The sequence below is a fragment of the Podarcis gaigeae genome (genome assembly GCF_964106915.1).
Source record: "Podarcis gaigeae genome assembly, chromosome: 2".
Classification (NCBI taxonomy): Eukaryota; Metazoa; Chordata; class Lepidosauria; order Squamata; family Lacertidae; genus Podarcis; species Podarcis gaigeae.
Genome location: NC_139679.1, coordinates 71,376,739 through 71,400,007, shown reverse-complemented (window position 1 = coordinate 71,400,007; position 23,269 = coordinate 71,376,739). Strand labels below are relative to the sequence as shown.

Genomic DNA, 23,269 nt, shown 5'->3' with positions numbered 1-23,269 from the left:
TAATTCAACATCACCCTCCCCATTCTACTCCCACACCTTACATTGCTTCACCAAAACAGCTGCAAGGCTTTCAGAAACAACAGTATGTATGTGTGCCATTTATATGTGGATTTTAAATGCAGGATATTCCTTTTAAACTACAGAAGAATTTATTATCCTACTGCACAGCAGTATTAGCAATTTCTACGTAAAGGGGAAAACTGGTTATATGAATACAATCTTGGTCTCTCTTTTCCTTACCCCAGAGAAATCCTGCCAAGTTTTCCTTTCCTTCTACCGTGCCCTGTATTTATGTCTGTCACTCCAGTGGCAGTTTTGTGAGAATGACATTTGCACAGAATTGTTTTCAGTCTTGCTGCTCCTTCTCACTTCTTTGTACATGAGTGTAGGTGCCTAAGTACAAAAGGTGCATTCTTGTGTCAGCTTGGAATGACTTCTTTTTGAGTTAAATTGCATCTCTGCCCTACAATGTAAACAAATTTTAGGGACCTTTATCCATTTTGCTCCCTGCTCTTTAAAGATTTTCACCCAAAAATATCATTGATTTAAATATGTGTTTATTATGAACTGAAGCAGGGAACATATGTCCTGGGGGTATTAAAATGTAAAATGAGAAGAGGCCTTCAATTTGATCTTGGCTGTAATACTTTGAATAATTTGCAAATTGATCCAAACCCCTGAATGTTCAATCATATGCATCTGAAAAATGTAAACTAATATTTCTGTTAAGCTATTTCTTATCAATACACTACACTAGTGGCTTTCAGTAGAATAGAAGTTCCTCAGGAACTGTTCGAACTGAATTTTTGGACAGAGAATTAACAGCACTGAAACTGTAGGTTTTGTTTTGTTTTTTAAACCTTTTATCCTGCTTTTAGGCAAGACTTAAAGTGGTTTACAATTAAACATATTTCAGTCAAACATTCATAAAACTCAAAATACTCAATTATATCTAAAAACTATAAAACAGCATAAAACAAAATGGACATTTAAAACTATAACCCAATGATCAGCATCCTTAATTAACCTCCAGAAGCCAGAATGAATTTAGGCTGACTGAAAATATCAGAGATTGGCTTGCCTGATATCACTCAGCACCGGGTTCCATAATTTGGGAGGGGGGGTGTCCAGAAAAAAGGCCCAGTTCTGTTTGCCTACTTGCAATTCCTTTTTATGTTCATGTTTATAAAAATACAATTGATACTGATTCTCCCCCATTTCCTTTGAGGTAAGGTACTTCACGCAACATCTATTATCACAGTCATATTTGGTAGTAATCGAAACCTGCAATCGGCAATGCAGCTTTATAAAATCTTGCTAACAGTGAAACTCCTGATCAATACAGCTAAACACTCAAATCCATTTTTTCTAACTAGCGGAGGCCGAACAAATAGGTGGATATTCTTTTTTCAAAGAGAAGCTCTGGAAATCTGTTCAGGGCCCATATAAAGAAGGCCTTTGCTCCTTGCACAGCCAGTGTGGTGTAGTGGTTAAGAGCGGCAGTCACATAATCTGGGGAACCGGGTTCGCGTCTCCGCTCCTCCACCTGCAGCTGCTGGGTGACCTTGGGCCAGTCACACTTCTCTGAAGTCTCTCAGCCCCACTCACCTCACAGAGTGTTTGTTGTGGGGGAGGGAAAGGAGAATGTTAGCCGCTTTGAGACTCCTGAAGGGGAGTGAAAGGCGGGATATCAAATCCAAACTCTTCTTCTTCTTCTCACCACTGTTGAAAATAGCATATGGAACAGTGTATTATTTCTTTTTAAATGAGAGAGTGCTTAAATGGAGAGGGACATGCTCTGAAATCTCAGGACAAGAACTTTTAACACCACCCTGACAAGCCTTATCTATTAAGGTACCTTCTTTTATTGACTGAATGCCCTTATTCTTCCTGTAGGTGGAGCTGGCCTTATGGGATACAGCAGGACAAGAAGACTATGATAGACTTAGGCCTCTTTCATACCCTGACACCGACGTTATACTTATGTGTTTTTCAATTGATAGTCCTGATAGTTTAGGTAAGTAGTTAAAACTAAATTCATGTCATGTCCTCTAAATTACTGCATTGCTAGCAGGATGTCTATACTATATATAAGCTAAAACTTCAGAGAACTTGCGTTTTCAATGAAACATTAGTTCTTGGGGGAGGGAATCTCATTTCTTAATCATAGCTGTGAACAAAGTGTATAAAAAGATTGCTATTGTAAAGGTAGGCAAGATTTTGTGAAGGAAAGGAGGCTAATATCAAGGACAAAACAGAGAATTCAACGTTTCTGTGTCTAAAACTGAGCTGGGAGAAACATTAATTTCACTGATGTGATGAAGTTTGTTCTTGATCACATTTTATTCCACAAGAGGCAAGTTCGTTTCTCTTTAAATGCTATTGAATTTCAATGCAGATATGTGTGGGAATAGTTTGTTAACCAAGGGTAGCTGTAACTTTAACGGGGGGGGGGGGTTATGATTTACTTAGCTAAACATACTTTTGAGAGAATATGCAAAAATATAAAATACATATTTCTAAGGGCAGTATTTCTTCCATAAATCCAGTTATAACTACTCTAAACTTGCTCCAAAATGTACTGTTTAGTGATTAATGGAAATCCATCATTGGTTCAGCAGAAAGAGAATTTTAAGACTTCGTTGTTCTACAGATCTTGCCAAGTGACTTGAATCAAGGAATGGTAGCAGGCTGAGATTCGTAATGTTCCTTTCTGCCTTGTTTACTAGCTGAAACAGACTAGTGGCAGAGAAATGGTGACAAAAGGTGGGGAAACTGCTATGGATTTGGTCTTAGCAAAATTAGAGAATGTTGGAGGGAAAATATATTCCATTAGGATAAGCTACTCGAGAGCTGCCAAAATGGAAACTGGAATCCATTGGAACGAATGCAAGGATCACACCTAGGAAGTGGGGAGGATCCTGACTGCTCTCACTAACTGCTAACAGCTGGGGAAATCCCAAATGGCCTCTTGTTTGGGATCTTTAAACACTGGTGTCTAGCATTTTGAGAGCCCAGCCAGTAAGGCTGGTGAGGGATATGGGAAAATTAGCTCCCATGGAAATTTTCTGTACATGTGTTACCTTAATCTTGACTGAAGATTGATTTTCTGATGTGAGTTTTTTTTTATTTATTTCAGAAAACATTCCAGAGAAGTGGACTCCAGAGGTGAAACACTTCTGCCCCAACGTACCAATCATCCTGGTAGGAAATAAGAAGGATTTGAGGAATGATGAACACACAAGGCGGGAACTGGCCAAGATGAAGCAGGCAAGTCTTTTTTTCCATTTCCATGCAGTATCTGTTAAAATCATCCATGAAACTCACTGTGTGACCATGGGTCAATCCCTCAACCTAACCTACCTCACAGGGTTGCTGTGAGGATGACATGGGGGGAAATAGACTCATGAATGCCACCATGAGCTCCTTGGAGGAAAAGTGTAATAGCTATACTGATGAATGAATAAACAAAATTAAAAGTCTTTCTCTTGCCTGCCTGCCGACAATTTTGAATTGTTGGGAGGAGACCCGGTTTGGAATTCAAAAAAGAAGAAGCCTAACCTAAAAATGAAAGTGAAAAGAACATGTGACACAATCAGGATCTTCAGGCCTGCAAACATTAGACTTTACATGTAGGTCCCCAGCAAATCCTGTGTGCGGCTATCTGCTAGGACAAGCTTTCCTTGGGTGGATGTGCAGACAAGGTGCAATCCATGATCCTGTATTTGGTATCCCGAGTTCTCATCTGAATCATCCCCCACGCCACCCTCCTTTTTGTAATAGCATTTTAAGTTTGCCAAAGTGTTTGAGTCTTTTTATCTTCACATCAACCCTTTAAAGTAGATAATAGTGTAATTTTAGCAAAGCAGCTGAAAGAAAAGTACTAGCAGCACTTTAGAGACTGACAAATTTATAACAGCATAAGCTTTTGGGGGCTAAAGCCCACTTCGTGTCTGCAGCACACCAACCCCCCCACCCTTGAGGACACACGATTAGAAATTTAGTTCTTTATTGTAAAAGCACTCCTAAGGTGCAAGAATCACCTGCACTGTTCCTGCTAAATAGGTAATTAGGCATCCCCTCCTTCACACCTGTGCTCCGATCCAGACAACAGTGCAGCCACGCCTCCATCAGCACATTTAAGCCCCCTTAAATGAATTTCATCCCTGCTACCAAACCTTCAAAGATTCATCTCTAGTAATTGCATCTTGTCAGAAGACAGTACAGAATTGTCTGCCTGGCTTTCCTGAGTTGAAAATAGCAACATTCTATTATGCCTTTGGACAACTAAACAGAAGTATAATAAAACTGTATAATTGCAAATAGTTTACAGTATTTTTATTTTTCATGGCGTGGGCACATCCCCTGGTCTGTCTCTCTACCCAGCTGGCCAAATCTAACTGTTCAGTGGCATATACTGGTCCATCACCAGAATTCCATAGTGCAGTACTAGATTTCCTGAGCTGGGCAAGCAATGTGCTGTGGTAAGAAAACTGCCACAGGTACAAAGGGACATTTCATATGTTGCTGCAGTAATATGATTACTTCTAAAGCAAGATCATCACATGGAAAGTTCCATGTCGGCATCGTGCCTACCTGGGCTTGCTTTGTGGAGCAGCTTTAGGATCTAAAGTTTAGGTCATTGTCTCAGTATTTTTTTCAGGACTTGAGAATATTCTAGATGTTGGACAAACGTTATTGACTACTTGATGCTAAAACATTATGCCCTTTTCTTTAGTAAAAATGCTTGCTCACTGTGAGGAAGCCTTGTATTACGGGTGCAGAGGGATTCACTGTTAGACAGAGATATTTATCTGCCTCTTGGTAACATCCTGCAATATGAATAAATTAGGTTTCTCGACTTCTATGTAATAGTCCTTTTAAACTGCATGCCTATACCTGACATTTCTCTAAAAGCCAAACAAATTCTTAAGTTCATTTAAATCACTAAGATGTGTGTTGCAACATGTCACTAACTTATAAAACAGCTGTCACCTGAGCAGTAGCTGGGGCAGTAACTAGTCCCCCTTTTCTGCTACACATACTGAGGAATAATGCAGCAAATAAATGATCTCACAATTTTTCTCTTTAAGGAAGAAGAGAACCACAGGGAATAGAACGTAGGTTTTAAGATTCAAGTTTTTGATGGCTTACTTGCACTGACTGCTGCACTATGAAACCTACTGGTGCTGTACCAAACCATTTTTAAGTGTTCACTTCAATTTTAGAAGGCCTCACTTTGCTAGAAGAGCATTGCCAGAAGTTTATTCCCTTCATAATAGCAGCAGAGAATCAGGGGCTTGCATCTGAATTGGGAGGATAAAAACCAAAATGGTCCGTCTTCCTTCCTTTTGAACTATGTTAATTGTTTTTGTGTTTGTACAGGAGCCAGTGAAACCTGAAGAGGGCAGGGATATGGCAAACCGCATTGGTGCTTTTGGATACATGGAGTGCAGTGCAAAGACCAAAGACGGTGTGAGGGAAGTTTTTGAAATGGCCACTAGAGCTGCTTTACAAGCCCGACGTGGCAAGAAGAAATCCGGGTGCCTTCTCTTGTAAAGCACGGCCAGGGGAAGATGGCTGAAGCAGCGCCCTGCACTCGATAAATTTTTGAAGTGCTGTTTATTAATCTTAGTGTATGATTACCAGCCTTTTTCATTTATCTATAATTTACTTAAGAGATTTAAAATTGAGTCTTGCTACCAGTATTTAGAAGCCAACCATGATTTTTTTATAACAGTCTGCATCAAATACATCTGTGCACACAAGGGTTAACTTCAACATTCCTTTAACAAAACTTTCTCTGCACTTGCAGGATAAGCCAGGCGCTAATTCAAGATAATTCTCTAACTTCCTGCTTTTTTTAGAAATGGGGAGGGGAAAGCTGGTAACACTGAGAATTGGGCTGTAACTACTTCATAACTAACATGTTCTAGCCTATTCAGGCACAACAGACATGGCTGTGGATGAGGTCCTGAGTAACTTCAGCATTTTCACATTTGATTTCTTCCCTCCCCCCCCCCCCCCCGATTCTGTACTCAAAGGCTCTGAAGTGTAAAATTGGTGGTTGGAAAATGTGATTATCCTGAAATGACCGAAGTCCCATCCAGCTATGAAAAGTGACAGTTCTGTGGTTTCATGTTAGTTACCTTATAGTTACTGTGTAATTAGTGCCACTTAAATGTATGTTACCAAAAATAAATCTATATACCCCAGCCTAGATGTAGTATTTTTTGTATAATTGGATTTCCTAATACTGTTGCTTGTAACTTCTGTGTAAGGTGTTCTGGGTTTTTTAATAGTGTATTGCAAAATAAAGTCAAATGGAGATTGATGCCCTTTCCCCATTTGTAATTGTCCAACCCATTTGTATGACTTAAACATGCCCAGAAAGCTCATCTTAATACCTCCTTTGGAGCAAGGGAAAAGCAGCTGTTTTACAGTCAAGGTAACTGAATGTTTCAGAAGCTTTAAGTTAACCCCTGCTGAATCCAGCTCCAAGCTGAAAATGCAATTTCTTGTTAATCTGCTGGCCAAATTCCCATCCTGTGAACATCTTGCTGTTCTGCAGCAAACTAAACTCTCTTCTGTATTTCCTGTTTCCAACAACTAATAAAATAAAGGCAGTTTTCTAAGCTCCCTGTATTCTGGTGTTTGTGTTCTTCGCTGTGTAGAAGCTTGTGTTCAGGGTGGAACAGTGTGAATTTAAAAAGAAAGCCAACACGCATCTTTTTGTCTATAATTGTCAGCAGCACTGTCTGCAGAATATAACAACCCTACTTTAAAATATAAAGATGTGTAACTTGCTCCTGAATATCCAGCGGCTGGGCTCTTGGCTAGTGCTGGCAACTTGATACCAGTACTCCTAGCAAGCTGCCTAAGTAGGTATGAAGGTGGGGTAGAGCAGAGCAGTGCCTTTTCCTCAAGAAGGATCCATGCTTGCATTGCCAGGTTAAAACATGTCTACACAAGAGAAGATAACTGCACAGCAAAGTTTCTGGCAAATGGTCATCTTAATGCACATCATGCAGCAAATACTGTTACTCAACAGAGAAAAAAAGTTGAGCACCCTAAATATAACAATAATAATAAATAATAATAAATTTATTTATACCCCGCCCTCCCCAGCCAAGGCCGGGCTCAGCGTGGCTAACAAGCAATAATAAAAACAAGTTGAATGAATACAATTTAAAAACAAGATTAAAATACAACATTAAAACATTAAAGGGGGAAATGTCAAAGTTCTTTATCATTATTGCACAGGTTTGTATATTTAGCTATACAAGTGCATGAGGTAACTATAAAGAGCTGTAATGCACATCTGCTGTCAGATTATTTTCCGTATATGCTAGAAGCTTTAGCATATGTAAATGCCAGTGCACTTTTGCAACTGCTGGTAATTTGTGTTGGTGCATCTGTCTTCAGCTATGTCCTTTGGTACAGGGTCACAAATGATCACCCCAAACTTTCCTTCTCCCCTTCCTAGAGAATGTTTGGGTTTGCCGAAAAGTAAGCATAACAATTTTGCCTTTCTCCTTCTGCACCATCTCATCAGTCCAGTGGCAAAAGCATGCCATGCTCTAATTTTGCTTGCCATAAAGCAGGGGTCCTCAAAATTTTTCAGCAGGGAGCCGGTCCACTGTCAGACCTTGTTGGGGGCCGGACTATATTTTTGAAAAAAATGAAGGAATTCCTATGCACGCTGCACATATTGTATTTGTAGTGCACAAAAAGCAAGAAAAACAATGCAATATTTTAAATTAAGAATGATTTTAATCAACATAAACATAACAATACAATATTTAAAATACTTAGAAGGACACATTCCATACAAGAGCATTAGGCAGGCCCCACAAATAACCCAGAGATGCATTTTAAATAACAGGATACATTTTACTCAGGTAAGCCACACACACCCAACTCTCCCCTCCCTTCTCCACAGCACTGGACGAGCCCGGTGGCTGCTTACCTGTGTCTTGCGAGCAGCACAGGCTGGCAGCGGTGGGATGATGAGTGGTGCGTGGAAGGGCTCCGGAGAGGGGCTGGCAACAACAAAGCCCGAATTGAGCCTGCTTACAGAGAGCCCTGATAGCTCAGTCGGTAGAGCATCAGACTTTTAATCTGAGGGTCCAGGGTTCATGTCCCTGTTTGGGCGGCTGAAGTTTTTGGGGACGCGGGTGGCACTGTGGGTAAAACCTCAGTGCCTAGGACTTGCCGATCGTATGGTCGGCGGTTCGAATCCCCGCGGCGGGGTGAGCTCCCGTCGTTCGGTCCCAGCTCCTGCCCACCTAGCAGTTCGAAAGCACTCTTAAGTGCAAGTAAATAAATAGGGACCGCTTACAGCGGGAAGGTAACGGCGTTTCCGTATGCTGCGCTGGTGCTGGCTCGCCAGAGCAGCTTCGTCACACTGGCCACGTGACCTGGAAGTGTCTGCGGACAGCGCTGGCTCCCGGCCTCTTAAGCGAGATGAGCACGCAACCCCAGAGTCGGACACGACTAGCCCGTACGGGCAGGGGTACCTTTACCTTTACAGTGGCAGCCACTCGAGTGCTAACACTGCTGCTGCTGCTGGCACCAACAAAGCCCAGCCCCCTTCCTCTAGACAGGGCAGGGAGAAGCCAGAAGGAGGGAGGAAGCGCCGACGCCATGTGAGGGAGAGGGAAATAACACGTGCGCAGCCTGAACGATCAGATCCACGCAGCGATTCCCAGACCGTCCATGGGCCAGATTTAGAAGGCAATTTGGCCGGATCTGGCCTGCAGCCTTAGTTTGCTGACCCTTGCCGTAAAGTCTGCACGTTGCTTTCATTGGGTTGTCTGCTAAATACAGGATTAAAATACATTCTCAGTTATGTATGACCCATAGTGTTTTAGGTTTGCTTCTTGAACAGCAGCTCTGCTACACTTTGTCCCATGTGGCAGGACTTTTAAAACTGAGGGAAGCTTCAGAAGCAGTTTGATACTGCAAGGGAATCTACTGTTGACAGAGGAAAGTGTTTAAAAAGACACACAAACCCAAGTAGTCATGTGGGCAAGCCTAAAGAACCTTGCAGGTGCTTGCAGAATCTTTCCTTTGCAACATGTAAAGTTAGTATGTTCAATGTGTATATGAAAACACTTTATAATTTGTCAATCTCTTCCAGACATTACCTCAGAATATTGCTGCACCTCAGCAATGATACCAAGGTGATGTAAGAATAATTTGATACTTTTCAGTTTCAGTGAATGACGCATTAACATTATCTCTAACCAAGATGGGGTGCCTACAAAAGATAAAAGGGCACAGGGATATTCCATCATTTGCATAGCACAGTAATTATTATTTCCATCTTCCATTTTGTGCATGGAAAATATTGTCAACTCTTAGTCATCCACTTTCATATGAAACCATTTTAAAAAGCTGTATTTCAACCTCCTCAGTTGTGTGATATTGACACTCCCTTTTGGTGATAAATATTGTGTACAGCATTCAGTTTATGAAATACTGAATAGGCACTGTGTTGTTTATGTTCTCAGATTCCTAATACTTTCCAACATACTTGTTTTTATTTCAATAATTTATATCTTGTTTTTCTCCATTGAAAAAGAACCCAATGCAGCTTTCAAAAACAAGATCAGTTTGTTTTTAAAGTCAGATTACAAAACAAATAAAAACTGCCACCATTCATCTTTATCACAGTGTGAGCTGGAAAAACGTTGCAGGCTGTTTTTTACATTTCACACAATGCATAACTTTTGCAGCTTTCTGCCACAGGTGCGGCAAGGGCCACCAATCTGGCTGGTTTTCAAGTGGTGTTAAGGCAAACCTATGGTGGGCAGGTCAGTTATTAGGTGTTTGCCATGCTAGCTAAACAGGCTGGGGGAGAGGGTACTTCATGCTCTGCTGTGGGCTTCCTTGACGCATGTGCTTGGGAACATGATGCTGTACCTTTAGTGTGATCCAGTGGAACTCCTGTAACCAGACTGAGGAAGAATGGTGTGGTGATTGAAAGTTCTGCTCAATTAAAGATGTTGGAAAACATATAGTGAATAGATAAGATGCAAGATGGAAACATTTGAATTCTCATTAAAAGCACAGGCAAATGCATGGTCAATGGCTATCATATGTAACTCAAAAAATACTCTTTATTATTAACAGCTCAGTTGTTTTGTTCAGATAGCAAATCTACAAGACACTGGTCATACTGAACTGTTTGTTCGGTACTGCAAGTATGGACATCTTTCATAGAATTGTAGAATTGGGTGGGACCACAAGGAACATCTAGTCCACTCCTCTACAATGCAGGAATCTTTTGCACAATGTGGGACTCAAACCCACGTCCCTATGATTAAGGGTTGGTTGGTTGGTTGGTTGGTTGGTTGGTTGGTCACTCAGCCAACACAGTCCCCAAGCACCTATTTAAACAACAAAAGAAAACAGGACTAGTGGGAAGAAATGCTGTTGAGAATCTGTGTGACAGAGACTACAGACTGAATTGCAACCATGCTCAGAGCACACCTGGGGGTGGGGGAGTGAAAGGTCCTCAGCTCCTGCTATGTCAGTGAAAGTAATGAGAACTGAAAAGCATGTCAGGTAACGCTAGAGTGGCTGATGAGGACTCCAAGCTTAGGCATACTTATTTACATACATATAATTGTTGGCTATTTGCAGATTCGTTGCGCTGCAGAAAGCATGCTGGGGAGACCACACATTACAAGGAACGCAAAAATAACTTTTGCTAGGTTTTAATAACAAAAACTCCATTTTACATTAATTCTAATATATCAATAAGCATGACCCATCCACCAACCCAACCACTAGGGTCCTGAGAGAGGTAGGTGCTGCTCTTTATATACTATACCCAATTGCTGACACAGCTTAATTAACACAACTTAACGGCACCTGCTATACTGCTTCACAGCTGTAAAACTAACTGCTCTGGCCCTTAAAGAAATACACATCTTGTGGAACAATAATGAACCCTTCAAATTTAAAGAGACCATTCAACAATAATAGACATGTATAAAATTATGTGTGGCATGGGGAGAGGGGATAGAGAAAAGTTATTCCCCCTCTCTCATAACTAGAACTCACGGACATCCAATGAATGAAGCTGAATGTTGGAAGATTAAGGACAGATAAAGTATTTCTTCACGTAATGAGTAGTTAAAATGATGGGTCTTGCTCCCCCAGGAGACAGTGATGACCACCAACCAAGATGGCTTTAGAAGAGGATTAGATAAAGTCATGGAGGAGAGGGCTGTTGTTGGCTACTAGCCCTGATGGCTATGTTCTGCCTCCACAGCTGGAGGCAGCAATGATTCCCAGTACCAGTTGCTGAAAACCACAGGAGGGGAGAGGGCTCTTGTGCTCAAATCCTGTTCGCAGGTTTCCAATGGACATCTAGTTGACCATTGTGAGAAATGATGCTATACTAGGTGGGCCACTGGCTTGATCCAGCAGGCTCTTCTTATGTTCTTACTTGGAAGTGAGCACCACTAAACTCAGTTGGACTCCCCTCCCTCCACCTCATATCCTGGGGTGCACAAAACATCCTTGTTGCAGCTGCCACTCTCTTTGTTGCATAACATCTATACAAGCCGTGTCTTAGTGCTTCAGCAAATCACTGAGCCCCCACAATGTGGGGGCCCAGAAAAGAAAGTATTTAATCAGTCCAGCTGTCCTTTTACTTCCCGGTTTCATTATGGCAGCTTGGCTTGTAAGGGGAGAAACAAATATTTGCAATGCGTATTTGCCCCCTTCTCTCCAAGCCTGCACAGAAATGGCTTTGAATTGTTATACCAGGTGTGTTTTATTTGCTTTGCACTGACACTTGTGCAATTATTTCAACAATGGCTAGGCTGAAACAAGAGCGAGGGACACACATATGAGGAAATGACTTTCACAAACAACTTCCTCAAACAAATATTGTCGCAGGCACCTTTGCAGCAATAAGTGCCAAGAAATATTCTTTGCAGGACAAACAGGATGTTTTGGGGTCGCACAAACCTATCTGCAAGATGTGCCATGGAGATTATTTGGTGGGGCTTTGATTTGAAAAATGATAAGGTTCCATGCAGATGCATGCTTTACTCTTTTAGTACAAGCAATCAAACATCATTTCTTTTATATATCCTGTTCTACTAAAAGTACCCAGAGTGGCATTCAGTCAAATCGTAAAACCACATATGATATAATAAAAGTACAAGTTCAATTTGCAAGTAATTTCTAAAAGCAATAGCAACTTAGAATGCAGTTATTGCTTCAAAACAAAACAAAAACCGAGCAGCACTGAAAGTGGAAATTGTGGCACGTTCAAACAGACATCCATAAAACTGGGAGTTACCGGTACATATTTAAATCCTATTGAAACAACTGAGTTCACAAATTTTTCAGTGAGGTGCAATGGTTAGAGTGTCAGACTAGGATCTGGGAGACCAGGGTTCAAACCGCCACTCAGCCATGAATGAAGCTCCCTGGGCCAGGCACTGCCTCTTAGTCTAGCCTACCTCATAGGATTGTTTGGGGGATTAAATAAGGAGGGGGGAAACTATGACTGCCACCATGAGTTCATTGAAGAAAATGATGGGGCATAAATGCAAAGCATACATTCATTCATAATGGGAGGAACCAAAGATGCTCCTTTATAACTGAGTCTGGGGATCACAGACAAAGAATTCAAAGGGTGCTTTTAGTTCTAAAAAGACATGCCAGATCGTAAAGGACATAGGATCACCTGACTTCCAAGAAGCAATTTGTTGCCACTTTTAATATTGGGAACAGGGCAGATGATGCCATTTTTTCCTTTTTGACTGTGGCAGGACTTGTCTTGCATTCTTTGACACTTGATAGTCATAGAACAATTCTGGAACATGCAACAACCATGCAGTGAATCAGGAGGAATGTATAACCTGTCGAGCGTTTGCCTCGTACAGCAGTTCCAAACCACAGGAACGTTGCTGGAGAAAAGGGTGGTAACCTTGACTTAAAAGCAGAAGCTTGGCTTAAAAGCAGGCAGCTCCCCAAGCTCACAAAGGAAGTGGTGCAGGAGGAACTGTGTGTGTGTGTGCCTTGTCTTTCCCGCAAATCTCTCGCAAGAGCAGTTACAGCAACAGCACACAAGCAGAGCGACATGTTGAAACCTCTCTCCTTTTCCATTTGGCTGCCTTCCCTGTCCTGCATCCGGGGACAGACACACCAGATTACACCCATACTGTACACTTCACTTGTGCACAAAGATGAGTCAAGTGGAATGACTTAAGTCTGAAGTCCCTACTTGGCCATAAAGCTCAATGTGTGAGCTTGGGCAGCAGGAGTGCCAACTTGAATAAAATATTGGGGAGGCAGGTAAGCCCCACCCAGCATACTCAATTACATGATGCAACACACACACACCCCATATAAATGGCAGTGCTCATCAACATTTGGGAGGTGGCCACCTCAAATATTTTATTGGGGGAGGTTTAGGGGCCTTGGCCCCTAGGAGTTGGCTCTTATGTACCACATGTATATATTTATTATCCCTTTGTTCCCAGGGTAGATCTTTATTCCCCCTTGTTCCCAGTGCAGATCTTCTACCCTAGTGGGAACACCATTTTGTGGTTTGTTTCAGGTGCCCTATCAGCATCCGTAACAAACTACATTTCTCATAATTATTTGGGGAAAGCCATAAATGTTTAAATTATTACATTGTGCTGATGGGAAGTTTTAATTGCCTAGTGCAATGCATGCCTGCAGTAGAGGAAAAGGAGGAGTTGGGTGTTCTGACTCCTTTTGCTCACTTCTTCAGAATGGCCTACTGGGCCCAGTCCTTACCGTGGCACCACCCAGAGTGGGGAGGTGTCAAGCTGGTGTAGAAGCTTCTAGAAGAGCAGTGTGGGAGGGCAGGTGAGCTGTTAAAGGCAAAGGAAACCAGCTCTTGCTCAACCTGAGGCTGAGCGGTTGCTTTTTATTGTTGAATGTTTGACTGCCACTCCTATTGTAAGCCTCAGTGCTTTTTATTTGCAGTTATTGCTCACCTGGACTTTATAGCATACTGCAATACTGAGGGAGCTTTGAAGTATTTCCACTGAAGTCCAACACTGAGGAACTACTAAGATTGCTAAGCGGAAAATGTGAACTTTTTTTCTGGGGCAATAAGGAAGATCTAGATTTACGCAACGATTCTACATCCACTTGTCTGGGAGTAAGCCAAATTGAGTTTAATGAGACTTACTCCTGAGTTGGTACATTTAGATTTCAGCATTTCAAAACTTGCCAGGATGCCGTAATTAACAGTCACAACTTTAAGCCCAGTTTTCTGAAACAAAGACTTTTCCTTCCAGTTCTAACACCTGATTGTTCTGGCTATTCAGAACCTGATCTACATCTTTCCAATCCCTAATTTGTTTCCTTTTTTAACAGTTTCTCTTGTACAATATCAAATATCTAATAACTGAGGCTGGAGCAGGTAATCCTTTCAATGGAAATAGTACTTTATAATTCATTTTTTAAAAATACGCTTCAGGTTACATACGCTTCAGGTTACAGACTCCGCTAACCCAGAAATAGTGCTTCAGGTTAAGAACTTTGCTTCAGGATGAGAACAGAAATCGTGCTCCGGCGGCACGGCAGCAGCGGGAGGCCCCATTAGCTAAAGTGGTACTTCAGGTTAAGAACAGTTTCAGGTTAAGTACGGATCTCTGGAAGGAATTAAGTACTTAACCCGAGGTACCACTGTAGAGAGAAAATGCACTGGGAGATTTTTGTTCTCCTTCTCCCACAGTACTAGAACCCATGCCATCCAGGTTGGGCATTTTGTTACAGTTGCTTTCCTTTCCTTTTTTTTAAATGAAAGAAGTGATGAAACATTTTTCATTTTTATCCCAGCCCTCCTATATGATGCTCAGGCTAGCATAGAAGCTCCCCACAGTAATCTGGTAAACTATGACCAAACCTGCACAGAGACGGTTAGCAAGCAAGAGACTGCCCCAAGAGCGGTAAGGGGCAGCTACACATTTTGCATTCCCCACAGCTGCCTTCAGAAGGACTCGTCACTTGGAGAAGGCGGCTTGGGTTATGGGAGTCAAATCAGAGGATGCTGAACCTGGTTGCCTAATTTAAATTTCCTTATTTGCATGGAAATTCGAAACAGACATGAATCCCAAAACATTAAAAGGAACTAGCGAAATAAGCAGCTACCTTATCTTTAAAAGATATCTGAAGGCAGCCCTGTTTAGGGAAGTTTTAAATATTTAATGCTGTATTGTTGTTAACACTCGATTGGGAGCTGCCCAGAGTGGCTGGGCAAACTCAGCTAGATGGGCAGGGTATTATTATTATTATTATTATTATTATTATTATTACGTTCTGAGCTCCAAAATAAGCTTTGCTGTACCCCACATCATGAATTCCCATGACTTCGAGACATAAAATAACCTTCAGAACCTTTGTTTGCACAACACACATAAAAGCATGACGACTCAATGACAATGACAGATAAGCAACTTGGGGCATGCAGCCCACCTTAAGCTTTGAGCCATGCCAATCAGACACCTTAGGAATCAGCTTCTGCTTCCTAAGAAACGGGACAGGTGGTTATTTGCTGCTTGCTCTCCTCTCCCCAGCAGCAACAGAAGAGTGGCTGTGCTTTACGTGAGGTGGGATCTTGAAGAAGAGAATGATTAAACTAATCCAAAAGGAAGAGAAACGCCAGCAAACCACGCTGGCTTCGAGCCAAGCAAATCACTCATTCGCAGTCAGCGTTTGAAAATGACCTTCGAATCGCAGGGTTCCCGCGCATGCCCAGAATGCTCGCGGCAGGGAAGCGGTCGGAAACGGGGTGGAGTAAAAGAAAGCGGGTTTATCGGCGGCAGACGAGGCCAAAGACGATGGGCGGAGCTTTCTCCCGCTAGCCCCACCCACCCCAGGACCAGACAGAGCCATGGCGAGGTGGGTGGAGTTGCTGGGCGCGCTGAAAAGGGCCAGAGGCGCCTCCGGGCCGCGCACTTGCTCTGCATCCTCGATGGCTCGCAGCATGGCCGGAGCATCGCTGTCTAGTCTGGCGGGAGTGCTGGTGCGGCCCCTGGGCGGCGGGGAGCCCGTCGACCTGGGCTCGCTGCTGGGCCGGGTGGTGCTGGTCTCCAACGTGGCTTCCCTCTGAGGCACCACGAGCCGGGACTTCACGCAGTTCCGAGAACTCCAGCAGCGCTTTGGGCCTCAGGGGCTCACGGTGCTCGCCTTCCCGTGCAACCAATTCGGCCACCAGGTACCGTAGCCGCCGTCGAGGGGGCGCGGTGGGCGAGGAGGACGGGACCTTCCCCTTGGGAGCTTTTCCTGCTGCGTAGGGAACGAGGCGCCCTTGGGCGACACAAGCTCCCAAGTCGACTTGTAGGTCTTTTTATGGGGGGCGGGGGCTGCTTTGTGTGGAGGCTTCTCAGTCCTAGGTTTATAGGAAGGGGCGGGAGGAGGAAGGAAAGAGCGCACTCTGCACATGGCCAGAAGCTTTATTTTCTCTCTTGCTCTCGATGGAGCGGGGGTGAACCTAGTTCCTGGAAGCTCTATCACGGCTCCCAGCCACCTCTGCCTTCTCTGTGATAAGAACCGCGCCTTCCCAGATGCTGAAACTGATGCCTTCCGTATCGCCACAACATCCCCCCTTGCTTAACAGGCTCTTATCTGGGCATAAGAGTGCTTCGATGATGAATGCCCCCCCCCCCCAAGCTGGCTTTATGCCTGCCGAGCACAGGAAAGGTTTGCAAGAGCCTCTTGGGGCATTGATAGTGGGGGGAAATCGTGCCCCGAGGAGACACTTAACCCAGTTTGCTCTGCATCTCAAGTCAGCACCTTGTTGGGTGATTGTGGAGGGGAGAGAGGAAGCAAGGCTTTGTTACATTTTCCAGCAGAGAGATCACCCTACAAGTTGTGCTGTAGACATGTGGCTGCAGCTTTTGCAACCTTACTAGTTTCCCGTCTGCTCACAAGCTAAACTGCATAATGGCTTCCTTCCCACTCAATCAAATGCCTCCGTTTCCGTGCATCTCCACTTGATGGTGGTTTTGACTGAACCAGCTACAGCTACCTCTTTTGAGAAGGGCAGCATTTGGAACTTCATTTAAAGTGCTACTGTACCGCTTCAGCAGTCAAGGAGAATACTGGGAACTGTAGTTACAGATAGGTAGCCGTGTTGGTCTGCCATAGTCAAAACAAAAATGTGTGCATGCACACGAAAGCTCATACCAAGAACTGACTTAGTTGGTCTTTAAGGTGCTACTGGAAGGAATTTTTTTTGTTTTGACTGGGAACTGTAGTTTAAGGGAGCTGCTCTTGAAAAGCTACTGGTACATTTCCCAGTCGACAGTTTTCAGGATTTTCCATGACTATTAAAGTGGTATATTCATACTATAAATGTATTCTCCAGATGTGAGTGGAAACTTTGTACACCAAGGAACAAAGTGGGGAAGGCTGCATAGACCAGTTGCTCCTCTTGTTGTTGGAGCAGGTAGTGACAAGCAGTCAAATTCAGGAATTGAAACATGCATTTTACCATCGTAATTTGGAGCATGTGGATTGGGAGGTGATAGTTTGGTAAGGCTTGGAAGTCTGCAGTTTTCAACCAGGTAGCTGACTCAAAGGATGGCTACTCTACCTCTGTGAAACTAATAAAGCAGCTGTGCTCTTACAATACTTACTGGCTCAGTCATTTTGACAGATCTTGCTCAGTAGGGGGTGTAAATAAGCTTCTTGTTTTTCAAACCCTACCTGGCATACAATAGGAAATCCTATTCCCTTGTCTCCAGTCTGTTCTGGAGGCTCCCCAACAGTCCAGAGCAGATGGGGGGGCACACAAGGAGTGGAAGAGGAAAGCTTGTTGCACAAGTGGAAGGAAGTCCTTGTGCTAACAGGATGATTTTGTTGCATGCAACCCAAAAGGTCAATCATGGCAGAAAACAGACTGATGGTTGCTGATACTGGCATGTACAAATACCTGCTTCACCAGAATTGATAAGGGTGTTGTAAAATTTCAGTTCCCAGCCACACCTTGGAGGCAGTGTGCAGCAGGGACATATTAGTGTTACATGAACTGAGGCTTGAAGTAGTATTTCTCTGAATGGGACAAAAAGCAGTGGGGTACTCAAGATGGGGCAGGGGATGAAGCAGTTTGTATAGTCAAAGTGTACAAAGCTGAACTGTGCATTTTGATTGCACATCTAAACCCTTATGCACAAACTTCCAATTAGGGTACTCGCCTAAACTGTGTGGCAACATCACAATCTGCTAGTAAGGGATAAATTGGAAATAATTTAGAAGTGCTTTTTATTGCTTCATTCCCCACCCCTCCTGCTCAGTTATTGAAGACCTTCTGCTATTTGTCAAGAGACATCTACAACACTACCCCAAAATGTCTATCACTGCTTGGGCAATATGCTAGGGAATATTTAAGTCACATCAGTTGACTTATGTTTGAGGAAGAAATTATTTGTTCTGTAAATGTTACTTTCAATGAGGAACTTGAAGTTTCAGATCCTACTAACTCCTTGCAGCTGCAGCAGAGCAGTTTATAGAACTGGTAGGTAAAACTTGCTTTTCTCCATAACTTTATTCTCCATATGTTTGCTGAACTAAACTAAGATACTGTAACAAGTAGCAAGTTGCGATGAAAGGGAATGTTTTTGCCCAGTGTTTCTGCAAAGCTGCTATTGGCATGGTGAAGGGGTTGGTGAAGCAAAAGAAAATGTCACATAAAGCAGAAGTCAGTAGCCTGGTTGGTGCTGCTGTGGCTGTTTGCTACACTTTGTTCTGACATTTGGAATTAAGCATATATCTACTCTCTCCTTTTTACAGGAAAATGCCACCAACGAGGAGATCCTGAATTCACTAAAGTATGTCCGCCCAGGCAATGGGTATGAGCCCAACTTCAGTGTCTTTGAGAAGTGTGAGGTGAATGGGGAAAACGCTCACCCACTCTTCAAATTCCTGAAGAAAGAGTTGCCCTTTCCACATGATGACCCCGTGTCTCTGATGACCAACCCACAGTTCATCATCTGGTCCCCTGTGTGTCGCAGTGACATCGCATGGAATTTTGAGAAGTTCCTCATAAGCCGTGATGGAGTGCCTTTCAAGCGTTACAGCAGGCGTTTTGAAACCATCAAGATCCAGGATGATATTCAAAAGCTGCTTTAGCGAGTCACCAAGAACCAGAAAATGTGCCTTGCAGAAATGTCTACTTCTCTTTTTGAGCTAGGCTATTGCTTAGATGATGTCCTAGGTTAAGTGTGATACTTTCCATACTAGAGTGAATTGCAGATCTGTCCTAGATTAGACTGGGCTGATCTAACCAAATAAGCAGAAGAAAGTTGCTTAAGCATCATAGCAATGAAACTTAATTGAAACACAGGAATCTATTTGCCGTGATGTAAGCTAAATTATAACTCTTCCTCTAATGTGCGAGGCAACCATGTATTATGTGATTCAAGGCTGAGTAATATGAGTGGCTGCTTTAATGTGTGGGTTAAATCCTACCATGTGAAGCAGCCCTCCATGTGCCAAACTCCATGCTGTTTGTCTGTGTGGCCTTATCTTGTTTTTCAGCAATTCATCTGTTTACTCTGGCAGTAAGTTTCTATTCTCCATCAAAATTTTATTTATGATGGTGCTTCTTCTAAACACTTGAAGGACACTTGATGTATTTGTAAAATTTTGTATGTGAAGATGTAGTTAATTACACTAGGGGAAACAGCAGTTTATGAAATTCTATGCCAATAAAATGCTTCAAAGACGATTATGTCTGTGTCGTTATAATATGGCTGTGTAACATTAGGTAGCAACTAGTTATTTGAAATCTCAACCTAAGCTCATTTAACACATTACCAAAAGAGCTGAAGTATTATTACTTAAACCATGACTGAGCAGGTCCCTTGAGAGAAGTTCATGGCTGCTGCTACTGCAGTTTCTGGCCTAAGCCATGGTTTTGCTTAGTATGTTGTCCAAACCAGAGCTTGTACTTGTCTTGCTCTAGGGCAAACCATGAGCTGTAATTAAGGTATGTTCTTGGTTTACAGCTTAGTTTGTTTGGAGAAGACAAACCATGAGCCTGCATTTAGACAGCATGCTAAACCAAAATATGGCTTAGCCCTGGGTAGCATGCCAGCAGCAGAACCAAAGGAGTGCAGCAGTTATGATGGCTCCAAGAATCTGTGTTCATGCTAAACTACGATTTGGTTTAGCATTATGTACTGACTGAACTGAGACAAAAAAATTCCCTACAGCTGTGGATTGACATAATAAATTATTTGATATAGGTTGGGTACCTCGCTTCTACTGGCAAAAATTCTACATAGAATTCTACCAAATCATAGTCCTTATTAACAAACTGGATTCAATAAGCAACATTACAAATAAATGTGGAAGGTAATTTGCTAGAAATAAAAAGGCTTGTTATTAGTTGTGTGGGACAGGAGTGGAAACTGGAACTAGATGAAAAATATACTACAAATGAAACTCAGCTTTGTAGATATTTGTGTGCATGTATCTTACCTGTGTCCTATTCCTGTGTCATTCTTTCTCAAATATGCACACACAATTGACAAATATTGCAACAATGTTGTTTGCTCATTCCACACACGCCCCCGCATTGATTTATTAGATGGGTGCCTGAAGAATGTAACATACAAGAACAAAAAGGGATTAACAATACAATTACTATATAGTTATAACAGGCAGTTGTTAAAATGTGTAATTATACAAATTATCCTCATATCCTGTTGTCCTAGAAACACTAATATCTTTAGCATGGTCAAAGCACATCAAGATCTATGTTTTCAGAGGGCAATCATGCATCCTTTCTTTCCATTGAGTATCTTCCAGCCCAATCTTTCCCAGACTTTGTGTATGAAGGCCTTTGGAGGAACGTTCATAAATTGTTCATTTCAACAGCTGAGCCAATGGCTATGGAGGACTTACTTCAATTAACAGAAACCAGAGATCTTGCAACCAATACTATTTCAAAAACTACATGCTGCTTTTTCTCTTGAAGATTATCTGATAGGAGAGAGTAATGCTATTGCTCTTCTGTAAGCATATTTGTTCTGTTCTTTAATGTGATACCTCAGTCAGATCTTTAGGACCATAGTTTGTGGTGGTGATTACAATTTACTTACATACTAGTTTTCTGCCTACTACAATCTGTTCTGGAGAGGGTGCTAACCTCCAAAGCAGATTTGCCATGTCTTGGGGAGTTGCAGGGGAGAAATGGGAAGTCCCGTTAGCAGAAGCAGGAAGCCTGTTGCACAAGTAAGCAACTGCAATTCGATATCACCCAATATTAATAGTTGCCGCAAAAAGAGCCCAACATCGTACCGTATATTTCCTAGATGAGCAGCCTCCAAAAAAGCTTAGGATAAAAAGGACGATTGCCATTGCCCTTATGCCAACCCAGCAGGACGACCCACAAGACCTTCAATATCAATTCACTGGGTTGGCTGCTGGTTTCAAGGAGTGGGATGTCCAGAGACAAGAAAGTGTCATGGCAGCATAACAGCTAAAGAAGCCAAAAGGCAGCTGCACCAGCAGAGATCCAGGGGTCGCCAACGTGGTGCCCTCTAGATGTTGGTAGTTCTAGTCCACCGAATGCATCCCTTTATAGCCAGAGTCGCAATCTAGGTTGAGGCACGACCTGCAATTATCAGCCCTTCAGAGGTAACTGACACCGCAGACGGAGCCTGTGTGAGCGACTGGAGAACGAGGGATTCCCTGCCGCCCCGCCCGGAAAGCGGCTCCTTCTTCCTCAGCGTCAAAACACCCCGCTCGGGGGAAGGCGCTCGGGCCCGGCGCTCCCTGCCCTCCGAACGCCCGGAGGCGTCGCCGCGCCTGCGCAGTGCCGTTCTGTGCGCGCGGCGGCCGGGCAAGGAAGGATATCCGCAGTTGGGGACGGCCGGCCGGGCGAAAGCGCTTGCACTACTGTCATGGCGGCTGCCGAAGTAGGGTTAGACGGCGGGGGAGGCGGCGGCGCCGGCCTGAGGCCGGACGCCGGGACGCAGCGGGCGGAACTTATGCCGCTGCTGGGGACGGCGCTGCGGCCGGGAGAGTCGTGGTGAGAAGGGCGGTTGTGGCGGGTGGGGCGGCGGGAGCGAGAGAGCGCGGCGGCTCCTTTCGCCTCTCGGTGTCAGGTTGAGAGCCAGGCCGCGCGCGCGCCGCCTCCTCTGCGCAGGCCCTCCGCGCGCTCGGGCTGTTGGCTTTCGAATGCGGGTGTTCGGAAGGGGGGGGGGCAGCAGGAGGCGCGAGCTGCTCCCCCCGGGAGTTCGGTGTTGGTGGCAGGAAGAGGGCATGTCGGTGCCGGCCGGGCCCTCCCGGTGCCGGTGCTGAGTCACTCTTCTTCCGCCCCGTCCCCTCCAGCAACTTCGTTCACCTTTCCTGCCTCCCGCTCCAACCTTGCCCCGTTTGTTTGTTTTATTACTCTTTCTTCCCCCTTCCTCTTCTTCTCAAGGCGTATTTCCCCCCCTTTTATTGCAGGTTCCTAATTGACAGCCGGTGGTTCAAGCAGTGGAAGAAATACGTGGGCTTTGACAGTTGGGACTTGTACAACGTTGGAGAACCGAATCTCTTCCCGGGACCCATTGATAACTCGGGGCTTTTTGCAGGTAAAGTTGTGTGGAGAGGGGATTAGGATTTGGAGTTTGGAAAGGACTGGGAAGTGGAGGAGGGAAAATGTCACTGCACAGTACTACTTTTTGGACTATGTTCTGACAGTAAGGGAGCCAGTGCCCTTCCCCTCCAATCTTTCCCAGTACACTTTCCCAATTCTTAAGTAGGGATATTAGTTTTTCTATATGATAAGGCAGCTTGCTTTGGAAAAACTATGATGGAATCTAGCATGACTGTCACATCAGCAGTTACTGCAATCATAACTAGTATTGTAACAAGTCTTAGAGGTTCCACCCTTAAATAAGTGTCTCATTCTTGGCTTCCACACCCTTCCTGTGGTTTTTTTTTTGTATTTCTCCACTCAGCCTAGGCCTGAAAGCAGACGACTTTCCTTTTTTTGTAAATGGAAACTGAAAGAGTTAACCGTTACATCTGCTTCTGTGTTGTAAATCAGTTGGTTGCAAATCATTATTAGCTTCGTATATTGTGTCATAGAACTTCAAATCATTAGGCATATCCACTGAATTCAAACTTGTGTTTGAATAAGTTTTTGATTCGCCCCCTGAGCTCCAGGTGCACATTGTTTCCTTGGCTTAGTACTGGTTCAGGTTTGTTGTGGCACAAAGTTGACCTTGGTAATGTGATAACTTAAAATCTGAAGCCTGCTTCA

At 43.5% G+C, this 23,269-nt stretch overlaps 3 protein-coding genes across 5 annotated transcripts in view; all 3 read left to right on the top strand.

Moving 5' to 3' along the window:
- The window catches only part of RHOA (ras homolog family member A), a 28,746-nt gene extending 22,111 nt beyond the window's left edge, over positions 1-6,635 (top strand). For both annotated transcript variants that reach the window (XM_083726705.1, XM_083726706.1), the window contains 3 exons: positions 1,897-2,017; positions 3,140-3,270; positions 5,386-6,635. In XM_083726705.1, coding sequence (XP_083582831.1) covers positions 1,897-2,017; positions 3,140-3,270; positions 5,386-5,559 — 426 coding nt within the window. In that variant the 3' untranslated portion in view covers positions 5,560-6,635. The remainder of the gene's footprint in view (positions 1-1,896; positions 2,018-3,139; positions 3,271-5,385) is intronic.
- A 9,166-nt stretch (positions 6,636-15,801) lies between these two features.
- GPX1 (glutathione peroxidase 1) lies at positions 15,802-19,738 on the top strand. The gene is made up of 2 exons (XM_083726700.1): positions 15,802-16,225; positions 18,802-19,738. The coding sequence occupies exons 1-2, from the start codon at positions 15,902-15,904 to the stop codon at positions 19,138-19,140; spliced, it is 663 nt and encodes a 220-aa protein (XP_083582826.1). The 5' UTR covers positions 15,802-15,901; the 3' UTR covers positions 19,141-19,738.
- An 828-nt stretch (positions 19,739-20,566) lies between these two features.
- The window catches only part of USP4 (ubiquitin specific peptidase 4), a 41,722-nt gene continuing 39,019 nt past the window's right edge, over positions 20,567-23,269 (top strand). For both annotated transcript variants that reach the window (XM_083726523.1, XM_083726522.1), the window contains exons 1-2: positions 20,567-22,048; positions 22,468-22,595. In XM_083726523.1, the coding sequence (XP_083582649.1) occupies positions 21,921-22,048; positions 22,468-22,595 (256 nt within the window). In that variant the 5' untranslated portion in view covers positions 20,567-21,920. The remainder of the gene's footprint in view (positions 22,049-22,467; positions 22,596-23,269) is intronic.